Consider the following 13,367-nt stretch of genomic DNA (forward strand, 5'->3'; position numbering starts at 1 on the left):
GATTTTCAAGGTCTCCTCTCAAGAGCCCTTTTCAGTTTATTAATTTAAATGGTAGCAATTTTCTTAGAGGTGAATCGCATAATGATTTTTTTCAATCTTTTTTATACAAGATAGCACTGAAAAAAAGTATGATTAGATTCAATTCGGTTGTCTCCCACAAAAGTAATATGTAGAAAATACCAACCAAGGTGACTCTCTGTGTGCTTAATAGCCTAAAGATTTAGGTTAAGGATATAACAGAGAACTATTCTGCTTAAAAAATGAAAAGGTGTTGCACAAATTATCTTAAAGAGCCAAAAACAGCGTCCAGTTCCTACTTGAAACAATTTGTTCTTGGAATATTGTCAGCTAAAATTGTGGTCAACTTTTGCAAATTGTATGAATTTGCACTGCATATTTTATTTAGTGTTTAGCAAAACTCCAATATGGCTCTGCATAACTTACACAATACACCATGAAAATGACTTCAGAAACTCCCACAGAAGTTGACAAATTGGGCATCTAATGCTTTTAAGCTAATTGCATGCTTAGAGGTTAAAAAGTCGACTTGTTAAGAATGAAGATCAGAGTTTCTTGGAGATAATGCTCTGCCGGCTGCCACACTGAATGCAACCCAGCCCTGTATCAGAAATATTACAGAAGCTTAAGGGAGAAAATAATGTGAGCTTTAATCACCATTCTACTTAGTCTTAAGTGAAGTGCTCATGAATCATATGCAATATCATAGCAGTTTTGAAACCTATTCTTGAATTTTCAAGCTGTTATTTTCAGGAAATTTAGAAAGCAAATTGCTAAGTGATAAAGAGTAATTTGATACCATTGCTTATGCCATTTTTCCCCTCTTTTTCAGACTGGAAAAAAGGAAAGGAGTAATACCCTGAATATTGCAATAGACAATATGTGCAAGAAGACAAGAGACCTTCGCAGACAGGTGAGGGATGAGAGACATGGAGACAGAAACACCATACAAAACGAACTTTTTTTCCACTGCTAGCATATTTACTTCTTGTTTTTGTTCTTTTTCAATTAATTTAGAACACAAAACTATAACAATAAATATATACCTGCCATATTTACATACCTCAACCTTTTTGTGGCAAACATAAAATAGGAAAAAGAGCATGTGACTTAATATCAGGCAGAGTTACACTAGAATTACACTCAAGTGCTGGCCCTGCCCTCATCAGCTGTGTGATCTTGGGGATAAAATAATCTTTTTGAACATCTCTGAACCTATAAAATGGAATTAATAATACATAATAGGACTGTGAGGGTTAAATGAAATGCCAATCAGTGCCTGCTATGTAGTGATTTTTTAGGAAATGTTGGTAAATTGAATCTATTATGTTAAAAACTGAGTTTATCATCCATATGCTTATAGCAAACAGCTAGCAATCAGAGACATACCAATTTGCCCTTTCGATTCTTTTCAGAATGCTTCAAAAATTAGTTTCTGTTTAAGCTAAGGCTACTTTGTAACCTTAGGTCATCAGGAACACCGGATTAGGAAGGATTTCATTAGATAATTTAGCAGTCTAGTATTATGCCACAGGTCAATTTTTTTCCTTCTAGAAACTGAAGACAGCTATTTTCAAAGACTGTGCTTTCCATTATTTTCCACTCTTTAATAACCAGAGTTCTTTTTCATGTATAACTTTAACTTGGTCACCAGTAACTCATGAAAGAGAGGCAAAAGCTTTTCAACCGTAAGCTTTTAATGCAATATATTATTGTAGTTTAATGGGAAGATTTAGTAAAATTGCCTGAGCAATCTTTTAATTCAGAGGTAGATTTGGAAATGGAATAAATAGGGATCCCTCAGCCAGTTAATATTAGCTGTAGAAAAACAATTTTGAGGGCTGGGAAAATTCCAGTTTCTCGACTTTATGGCCTTAATGTGAAGTCTATTTCTACTGTCAGCATTTAGAATCATGGAAGGTAAGAGTTGCAAACAGCTTAGCACAACCTGTCTTACAATGTGGATGAGAGAGCCTGCCTTTGTGGTGAGGTGACCTGCCTAAGGAGGAAGGGGCATCGAACTGACACCAGGTCATAACTTATACCAATTCAGAAGCTTTTACCCACAGGGCCATCCTTTCTCTTCATTGCAGGACTTCTATTTTCAATATTCTTCAGGATTTCTATTCCATCTGCTCCTCTTGGGACTTGGAAAGTTGTTTCTATGAGCTATCAACAATTATGTCTTTCATTCCTGCCTCATCCCTCTATACTGCCTTCAACAAGGTTATGCAGAAAGTGTTAATCTACATTTATATCTCCAAAGCTTTTGGAGTCGTTATTAAAAAAAATCAAGATAAAGCAACCCATTATATGTAGGATTATCAGATTTAGCAAATAAAATCACAAGATACCCAGTTAAATTTGACTTTCAGGAATTAATAAGGAACATGTTTAAATATGTCCCAAATATTGCATGGGACATAATTATATTAAAAAGTAGCATGTTTAGGGGCACCTGGGTGTTCAGTTGGTTAAGTGTCCAACTTTGGCTCAAGTCATGATATCATGGTTCATGGGATGGAGCCCCGCATCTGACTCTGCTTTGACTTAGTACGGAGCCTGCTTGAGATTCTCTTTCGTCTCTCTCTCCGCCCTCCCCCACTCATGCTTTCTCTCTGTCTCTCGCAAAATAAATAAATAAACTTAAAAAAATAGTGTGTGTGTATGAAATTGGAACTTGGCTAGGCATCTTGTATTTAATCTTGCAATTCTATCTGTGTTTTCACCTCACTAACAGTGTGATATAGAAAGAGCATGAGGGATTACTAATACTTTTCTTTATAGTAAAGGGATATTTCCAGCCTTTAGAAAACTGCTGTGTTCCAGAGGTATGAAAATTCTCTATGGTTTCATAGGTCAGCATATTCATTGTTTTGATGAAGTGTCATTGCTTAACAAACCACTGCAAACGATAGCGGCCTTTTATTACATTTCATGATTCCACAGGCTGGCTGGGGGTCAGCAGAGCCATTTTTGTAGTGTTTTCACTTGTGGTCTCCCATGTAGTGGCAGTCAAAGGGTGACTGTGTTTTGGTTCAGGGCTGGTCATTTGAGGCCTCAGTGCTGCTTCTTCTTCTTCTTCTTCTTCTTCTTCTTCTTCTTCTTTTTCTTCTTCTTCTTCCCTCTCTCCATGTGGTGTCTGATCTCCTAGGACCCCTTCATGTGGCTGCTCTTTCCAGCAGGGTAGCCTGGATTTCTTGCATGATAGTTTAAGGCTCCAAGAAAGATGAAGTGGAAGCTTCCAGACTTTCTTAATGCTTAAGCTCCAAAGTTACCAGGATGCCATTTCTTCCCCATTCTATTGATAAAAATAGTTATGAATCCTGCCCCAGGTCAAGAAGAGTAAGTAGAAGTTCAAAAAGTGATACATGTGTATAGGATGAGGTGGGATTGTTAGAAGTTTGTCTCTGGACACATTCTTGGTCTTTGATTTTGATGAGGTAGTTGCTGTGATTCATTCTCAGTATCCTTACTTGCCCTCCCTAAGACTTTATTTTCCATCCTGATGTTTATTCTTTTGCAATAATAAAAACTAGTTCAACAGCAACATGAGGCATCTCCACCTCTTCTTATTCTTGCAAAGTTTATCAAGCAGTTTGTTTTAAGCATCTTATATACACTCTTTCACACAGCAAGAAGAAAGCCCCTACCCTTAAACTGCTTTTCTTGGGAATATTTAATGTTCATATATTGTAGGTCTGTTTTTATTTGCATGTTTGTTTTTTAGTAGACAATGATCAGAACACATCTTCTTGCCCATTCATGTAATCTCCTTGCTTACCCATGGCTTGTCCCTCAACAACGCAGAAACATTTTAGCTCTGGTTCAGACAATCATTGGACATCTATGAGGAATGAGGGGACGCAAATTATACATTTTGGGGCAACAATATGAAATGTCATAGAAAGTGACTTAGTGTTTATTTATCTGAACCTAATTGCTTTGTGACTTTTCCGCCTGTTGTGCTAGAGAACAAAGACAAAAGTCCTTGGCACGGTGTTCCAGATTCTCTGTGATCTGGCCCTGACTTGAATCAACGTTATTCGTAATGTTCCTTCTCCTTTTTCAGTTTTTTCAGTTCCTCCCCGTCACCACACCACACATTAACCTGACTAAAGAGTTGAGGCACCTGGGTGGTTCAGTCAGTTAAACCTGACTAAAGAATCTACTTACTAGTCACCAAATTTTCCATCACCTCCCACCCCCCAAAACACATGTATCTTTGTATATATAATTTGTTTAACTTGGTGTTTTTCCCGTTCCTCTTACTCCCCCCACCCAACCCCTAATCAACCTTAGGAACTTCAAGACTAACGTAAATGCTACTTCTCTCATGAAACCATTAGCATTTTCACCAGGTGGAATTATTATTTTTATTCCTGGAGCACTTAGAGCACATGTAATTCTTTTATAGTAGTGATCATATTCTGCTTGTATTTTTCTTTTTTAATGGATTTTTCTTCCCACTGGATTTTTAAATCCTTAAAGTGATAGTTATAACAATATCTTTCATTTAGTAATGCTTTCCAAAGCTCTCTACCAGCTCTTTACATTAGTCCTTACATTATTGATTTTTATTTCTGAAAGAAGAAGTAATGTCATAGCATTTTTACATCAGTGTCTCAGGTAAGTCGATTTACTGAACAATATTTTGCTAACTGGTAGAGCTGAAGTTTGAACCCAAGTCCATCCAACCCCTGCCCAAATTTGTAAACACCAGATGAGGGGTCAGGGATAATAGCCTATTCACCCTAAAAACTCCTAGTGCCTCATAAACTGATTTACCATTCTAATTTTTTTCTTCCTTGCTATTTATTTTACAAGTTTTTAATTAAAATTTTTTCTTCTTTAGTCTCCTTCCCATCACTTATTTGGGAACTGCATAACCATTAAAATTCTTAATAAAGGAGGAAGATTTTTAAACCTCATTTCTTCATTTACAAAATTAAAACAATAGAATATATTCCATTTCTACTGTATTAGGCAGAGTGAAACACACATTTTGAGATTTCACTAAAGGCAAATTGAAAATTTTATTTGTGTATATTGAGAAAAAATAGCCTATTTTATAAATGCCAAAGTAAGGACTTGAGATATGTCAAATCAAGTAGGGTACTGATAAAAGCAGACAAAACAAAAACTTGACTGATTCATTAGTTGCTCATTTGCTGAATCGCTATCTCCATCTCTTTCCCATTTTGATAGTACCAGTGCCACACTTAGAAAAAAAATACCTATGTCTTTATAGCTCTTCTTCATCATCCTTGTAATCGAATATTAACTTTCCATAAGATACACGTCTCATTAAATTGGCACAGTAGGTTTATGTTGAATTAATTATGGGGTGATTTAGTTCCTATTAGTCAATTGAAGTTTGACAGTCACATTTTGCTATTTGACTTAAAATCAAAATGGCATTAATATACACATATATAAATGTTTCTAGCTCCCTGAGAACAATTCTTTTCTGAAACACTTTCTTTTCTTTCCATTCCTCTTCCCCTCACAGTTTTGTTCTTTCTATTCTCTTATTTGGTGGTAGTAGGGGGGTGGGCAGGGCTATCTGATAGTTTTCACATAGAGCTTTTACTTTTGGGTTTCAATTGTAGAGAAATATATTATTTTATTTGAGATTCCAAACCACTTACATCAGTGGGAAATAGAAAAATTGATGTCTCAAAGCCTTTTATTAAACTGTAGTGAGAAAAGATGGAAAGCCCCTCAGTCTGATTTTGTGCCTGACATCTTTCATGCCTGGCCACAAACAGGTATTTATTGAAAATACATACCTCTAACTCCTATTGGCCTCCCACTAACTTCAGATTTTAGTGCTGCAGCCTCTAAGGGTGTCCTATTTTTACATTGGAATGTTGGATTCTTCTTTAAAGTTTTTTTGTATATCACTCAAATGAAAGGAATGAATTTTTCCATTGGGCTGAAAAATAATATGGAAATAAATAAGATAGAGGCTTCTTAGGTGTTATACACAGATATAGATGACTGTACAATAGAAATTGAAAAAAAAAAACGTATGTCAGAATATGCCATAACATCTAAAGAAAATTACATAGCATAGCATTCGAAGCCTTCCATATCTTGTCCCTATTTGTAGTTCTAGTCCTATATCATGGTAATTCCTCTGACACAGTCAGCATAGTACTGGGGATGGCGGTATCAGAATCAGTAGTGTGCAAAGCAGAAGTGGTAATGTGTGGTCATCACTGGGTAGTTTATGTAAGACATCCGTCTATTACTTGGCATATGACCAAACAACATTACCGCCAGACAACTGTGTCTGTTTTATATCAGATTCCCCTGAAAGCAGATCCTGAGACCAGAACCTTAATTCAGGTAGTTTACTTAGGAGGCAATTCCAAGAAGCAAGTGTAAGAGAACATGAAGTGTAAGAGAACAGGCAAGGAAAAAGGAGAGGATATGCTCTTTGAAGTCACTACTGTCACTAACAGAAACTTAACTCCGACAGAATTTTGAAAGCATTGGCACAGAACTTATTTGTAAGCTCATTTCCCAGTCCTTCTGTCTTGTCCTCCTGAACATAATACCACACCTCCATGGTGTACCTTTTACATTTACTGTGTTTTGGATTTAGCAACACACCTTAGAATAAAGCAACAAATGTGTTCCTAACATAGTTTAGTTAAAAAAATAATAATAATTTAGCCAAAGAATATCTGTATTTATGCCTTAATAATAGTAAATCAGCTATACCTCAAGCCTGTTTCAGCACTTGTGTATGGAATGAAGGATTGAATGAATAGCAGGGAAAACATAGTAGAACACCTTGGGGGGGAAAAAAACCCTGGGAGTAAATACCATTAAAATGAAGGGAAGACAAATGGTAGCACTACAGAGGGGAAATGGACAGACCATAACAAATGTATCCAGGTACTGGAGGACTGTTAAAATTATTCATAAATTTATAAATATTGGCACAATGTGGGACAGTGGCTATTCTCTAGATTTTTGTATGGTGATAAAACAAAATATATTTTTTAGAAGCACAAGAAGACAGTCTAACTCTCTGGATATAGTTGTAGATGGGAACATACATCAAAGTCTCATCTCCCATTCATTCTCCAAACTATCACAATATGACTCCTGGTTTCACTTTCCACTCAAACTGGTCTCACTAAGTTTATCAATGACCTTTTAGTGGTCAAATCCATCAGACAAATCTGATTTCTTTTTATTTAACTTATCTTTAAAATTAAACTCCGAAACTCATCTTTTTTTTGAAATTTGTTCCCTGTCAGTTTCCTTATTTTCCCTTACTGTAACATTTGATGACTCTCACTCCCCCACTAAGGGACCATGTATTTTCATCTTGATGTATTTCATAAGATCTTGCTGTAGTAGAAAGGTAAAGAGATAATGTTGAGAAACAATTATTGAGTTTAATGGAACCAAATACAAAGAAAAGATCAAATGCAGAGAAAAGATTCAACAAGTTCATAATGTGGGTATTATAATTGCATCTAGTAGGATAAGTTCATTTGGAAAGCATTGACACAGATTTATTGGAATATTTCTCTTTTAGTTGTTGGTCATTTGCTCTCTTTGTTTTTTGGCCATCATCTCAGTCTCTTTTTAGATCCTACTCTTCCATCTGCATGATTTCCACTTATGGTAGTATTTCCTAAGTTTTAATTCTTGGACATCTTCTCACTGTGCATCTCCCTCTGTGTGATCCTGTCTACCTCCTTGGCTTGAAAAACCTCCCGTATGTATGTTGGCTGTTAATTGCATAGCTTTAGTGCAGATCTCCTCTTAGCCCTCCTTCTATATATGCTGGTTACAAATGAAAGAAAAAGAGGATAAAGGGGAGGGATGGTCATTGAAAACTCTTCCCCCTCTGAGATTCCTTCTACTTTTATGTATCTGGAACTAACATAACTAGTAGCTCCCAGCTCAAGTCCTAACTTATGATTCTTTGTCTGACTTCTCTGGTCCACTTTTGATGGACATCAAACACATTGTTCATTCACTCAAGGTCTTCCCCTGCCTTGTAAGTCCTTACCACTCTGCACCCTGTCCTAGTAAGTTCTCAGATGATATTAATCAGTTGCCATTAGTGATTTGCCTTTCTGCATGCTAAGTAGATTCTTTCCTGGGGGATCTTCCCACAGCCTTTGTGAAATTGTTAGAAACCAGAAAATTTCACAGTTCTTCTGCCTGCATGTAGGCAGAGATATTTTTTCTCCTGGAAATCTGTAATTATTATGGATTTATTATACTATAAATATTACAAGAATATAGTGGGTTTTTTTCAGGCAGCCACATTATTTAATATTCTCCTGTATTCCAAAACTAGGGTAACTATCTTTTGGTTTTAAAGAGTACCCTAAAGTATACATTATAAATTTCCCATATGATATTGTATGATAATGTATAGAAGAAATTAAATTCAGTGAGGAGGTTGACTAAAAAATTGGGGAGCTATTCATAGTTATTGACATTGTTGATGAAACATTTCAAGATATTGTGATCCTTTAGGGCTCAATATGTTATTATACAAATACAATGCATTAATTTTCCAATGCAGTTTTAAATTTCAGAAAATATCTGCTGAATAGGGTAATTGCCTGATTGTCATTTATGAGCTTCCACATAATCTAATTTAAAAGAACTAATTGTAGCAGAATGTTATACTTGTTTAATAATTTAAGGTGTAAGGGCAAGAACAATTAATGCAGATGAAGAAAATTGGACATCAAACTCATTTATTATTCTCCTTGCTCTATTAATCTGTTATCAACTGGCATAATCGGTGATCTAACTTGGTTTAATTACCATGAAGACTACAATTTAGCTAATCAAAATTTATCATCAGTTCCTCCAACAAAGTAGAAAACATTTCATAATTTTGTAATTATGAAAATACATGATGTACAATGTTGTTTGTACACATGCATAAACATTACAATAGTGTGGTATTTTTTGATGGAAAATGGAGTATTATTACTTATAATCTGACCTCTGGGCTAAGTATAATTTAAGAATAAAGGCAAATTTTGAGAATAAGAGAGCTATTCCTCAATGACTTTTTTTCTTGGATATTTTGTTTGTTTTAACATTGTTTTTTTTTTTAATTTTTAAAAAAGTGTTTATTTATTTTTGAGGGAGAGACAGAGTGATCAGGGGAGGAGCAGAGAAAGAGGGAGACATAGAATTGGAAGCAGGTTCCAGGCTTTGAGCTGTCAGCACAGAGCCTGACATGGGGCTTGAACTCATGAACTGTGCGATCATGACCTGAGCTGAAGTCGGACGCTTAACCACCTGAGCCACCCAGGTGCCCCAGTTTGTTTTAACTTTGTAAGTGACATTCATACACAGTCTTAAGTATTATTACTTAGAGATTGTGTGAAAATACATAAGATGAATTTTGTGACTACTGGGATTATAAAAATAGGAAATAACATGAACCATTTCCTGAAAAAAAAATGAATTTTTTATTTCTCCTCAGCTCCGTAAGGCTATTATAGATCATGTGTCAGACTCCTTTTTGGATACAACGGTCCCACTTTTGGTTCTCATTGAAGCTGCCAAGAATGGCCGGGAAAAGGAAATAAAAGAATATGCTTCGATATTTCGTGAGCACACCAGCAGGCTTATAGAGGTAAGCATACTAGAACTGTAACTGCCCTAAATCCAGGAGAATGAGGCTCTCATTCCCCATTTACAATTGACTTGTACTCAGATAAAAACTTTTGACAACTTACTGCAAAAGAAGCAAAGTTTAAATTGTTTTTTTAATGCATATTTTGTTCAGAGCTACACACATACACACACAAACACACAATGGTTAAATGCAGATATTTTGTTTTATCTTTACAAATATTTTCTTCATATTCTAACATAAAAGTATCAAATACTCTACCTCATGCCATTTTTATTGTTTCTCTACCATCTTTTTGTGGTTGTATTACTCTTCCAGATTTTCAAATCATATTCAACTATGAAGAAAAAGAATGTAAGATTACAGGGGTAGAAAAATCCAGAATAAATAAGTGAGGATAGTAAATTGGTCCATGTCCCAATAGAGGCAAGAGAAGATAAAACTATCATTTTCTTCAGCTTGGAAACTGGAAGCATGAAAATGCCGCATGATTTGGGGGCAAGGTGTTATATTGCTGAGAGACCCATAAAGTGCTAGACAATTCCTAGGAAACAGAGAAGAAACCTATTATATTATGAGGATCAGTAATGCAGCCATAGTAGAAGAATGAGTGTCAATGGAAGGATTTCTAAAACCAATAATGTGACAGTTCTCACAAAGCCAGGAACCCATGGAAGAAGGGAAAATCCGCCTGACCAGATTCGTTTACCAGAGCTGATACACTGCCAACATCCATCAGCATGACTGTACCAGTTGTTTATGGCTAGTGTCTGTTCTCAGTGTCAGTGCCATGCCGTACTGATTATTAAATCTTCTGACTGCCACACCTTCACATACTTACTGGCCATGAACTTTGTGGTGAAATATGTTTAGGGGCTCAAATTGCTTGGTAACCTTGTGAGTTAGAAATAGAACCTGAATTAGAATCATAGCATTTGATATAACATCTATTAACGGAGAGGATTTTCCCAACATCTTAAATGTGGATCCCTGGGAAGGAAGTTTCCAATGTAACTAGCATTTTCACTGCAAACTTTCTGCTTCCTAGTCTTCATATCTAAAAAATGAAAGGAGTTGATAAATAGCTAATTACTAAGATCTTGTCAGCCCTAAAACTGACCTACCTCCAACTTTGAAATTGACTTTGAACTTCCCAACAACTCTGCATGACAGGATATCTGTTACATTGGCCTTATATAGAAATAAAGCTACAAACCCAAACCAGTCCAATTGGAGATGGAGCTGATTACCAGGCTTACAATTTTTAACTAATTCATTCAATTATTTATATAGTTCTAGCTTTATTTATTCCCTCTTGTAGTCTTCCTCAAATATGTATGCACTCTTCCCACAGAGAAATGTTAACAGTAAGAGGCAAAGCAGAAGGAGCAGGTCATTAAAGGCACCTAACTAAGTATAGCCCCTGATAATCACAAACATTTTTTTTCTAAAAATGTGTTCTCTAAGCTGAAGGTACATCAAATTATGAAAACAACTTGTCGGTGACATATTCTAAAAGTAAAATTGGTGTCTGCTAATAAAGTTGCATCCCTATTTCCATTTATTAGTTTAGAAATATGTTTCTTAGTTGCTTAGTCTATGAAACATAAATCTCATAAGGTGCCCAATAAATAAGGGCCCTTTAATTACACAATTTTGGAGAGATAGTTGTATCTATTTCTCCTCTTGGAGATTTTACAGTTCTGAAAAATCCATAGATTTTTCAATTAAGTCAGAATTTTCCCCAAATGAGTTTACCTGAGGAGTTCTTCTTCCATGACACTTATTACTAAGGCAGTGCCTTGAAGGAACACTTGAAAATGCTATCTTAGGGGCGCCTGGGTGGCTTGGTCAGTTAAGTGTCTGACTCTTTGTTTCGGCTCAGGTCACGTATTGTATAGTGCAGAGACTGCTTGGGATTTTCTCTCTCCCTGTCTCTCTCTACCCCTCCCCCTGCTCATGCTCTATCTCTCCCAAAATAAATAAATAAACTTGAAAAAATGCTACCTTAATGTATTGAGAATAGTGGTTTATTATTATGTAGACAGAACCCTGAGAATGTGTTTTAAATATTCAACGTTCTTGAAAATTCTGCATTTCATGTGATCATTGAAAGAATAGAAAGGTTTTATAATTTTGAGCTACTGGGGGACTGAGAATGAGTCTTATCTAACTTTGAATGTCTCCTTCACATGTACGATGCGATTATGCTAGCTTTGCACTCTCGTAGTTCTCCCTCTGGTACTACTGAGAAACTCGTCTAAGGCGTTTTCAGTTCCAGTTAGATTATACCATGTAACAGTCCATCTTCAAACTTAGTGGCTTAAAACAACCATTTATTATTCTTTCATTATGGGTTGACTGGGCAGATGGGCAACTCTCACTTAGGTTTTCTCATGTAATTACTGTTAAATAATGGCTAGGGTTGGAACCCTCGAGAGGTTTGACTGGGCTAGATATAGAAAATGGCACAGTTACATGACTGGAGGAAGTGAATGATAACTGTCAGCTGGGAGCTTAGCTGTGGCTCTTCACTGGGGCACCAATACATGGCCTTTCTATGTGGCTTTAGCTTCTTGCAAAATTATTGCTGGTTCTGAGATGAGAAGTCGCAAAAGCAAGTTAGAAACAGGAAGTATAAGCTTACATCCTCTTAAGACTTGGGCCTGAAATGGGCAGAATACCACTTCCACTGTATGTTATTAGTCAAGCAATCATAAAGCCTGCCCAAATCTGAAGGGAGGCAGGGAGGCATGAAACTTCACCTTTCAACAGACAGACTAGCAAAGTGTTTACAGCTACCTTTGGTCTACTATACTTCTCAGGATTTCATTTGTTTGATATAAAGTGAAGGTAAACAAGATAATATCTAAGGTCACTGCCAGCTTTTAAAATTTTATGGTATAACAAATATTTTTTTACAATTGGGAGACTTCTAATTTTCTAAGAGATAGAGACTGGAGGAAAATAGTTTTTAAGTATACTGCTTATCCACTACGTTGTTTAACAAAACATGGGCACCTGGGTGGCTCAGTCACTTGAGTGTCTGACTTCAGCTCCAGTCATGATTTCATGGTTCATGGGTTTGAGCCCCACATTGGGCTCTGTGCTGACAGTGTGGAGCCCACTTTGGATTCTCTGTCTCCCTTCTCTCTCTGCCCCTTCCCTGCTTGCTCTCTCTCTCTCTTTCTCTCTCTCTCTCTCAAAAAAAAAAAAAGCAAAACAAAGAAACAAACAAATAAAACACACTGCATTTATCTCCCAGGAAAATTTCTTTTTGGAAGGAGCTGTCTAACAAAGGCAATAGAGAAAATCATCATTAATTTACTACAAACATTCCACCAGAAGTGTCTGTGACAGAGTCTGGGGAAATAGGAGAACTTAAATACATCAGTTTCAGAAGACACTGTGAGTTTACTTTGTCTAGATTGTTTACCAATCCACCTTTGTTTTCACTACCACCTGTCCACCCAGACCACTTATACCCATCTTATTCCCAAAGTGCGTAATTTGACAGAGTAGGACAGAAAGTCTTAGATTCTAAATGACCTCAAGGAAAAGCTATTTTCAACATGTCTGGATTTTGATACCTCAACTGTGTTTGTCAGAGAAATCTAAAATCAGTGAACTTGTTAAAGTAAGACTTAAATGGAAAGAAAAGTCCATTTTTAAAGAATTCCTATCAGATCTTTGAAGAAAAACTTCATGC

The 13,367-nt window shown here is 36.1% G+C and overlaps 1 protein-coding gene across 1 annotated transcript in view; it reads left to right on the forward strand.

Moving 5' to 3' along the window:
- The first annotated feature begins 856 nt into the window (after positions 1-856).
- The window catches only part of CTNNA3 (catenin alpha 3), an 834,982-nt gene continuing 822,471 nt past the window's right edge, over positions 857-13,367 (forward strand). The window contains exons 1-2 of the mRNA XM_032595178.1: positions 857-931; positions 9,506-9,658. Coding sequence (XP_032451069.1) covers positions 899-931; positions 9,506-9,658 — 186 coding nt within the window. The 5' untranslated portion in view covers positions 857-898. The remainder of the gene's footprint in view (positions 932-9,505; positions 9,659-13,367) is intronic.

The sequence above is a fragment of the Lynx canadensis genome, chromosome D2, assembly GCF_007474595.2.
Source record: "Lynx canadensis isolate LIC74 chromosome D2, mLynCan4.pri.v2, whole genome shotgun sequence".
NCBI classification, from domain to species: Eukaryota; Metazoa; Chordata; class Mammalia; order Carnivora; family Felidae; genus Lynx; species Lynx canadensis.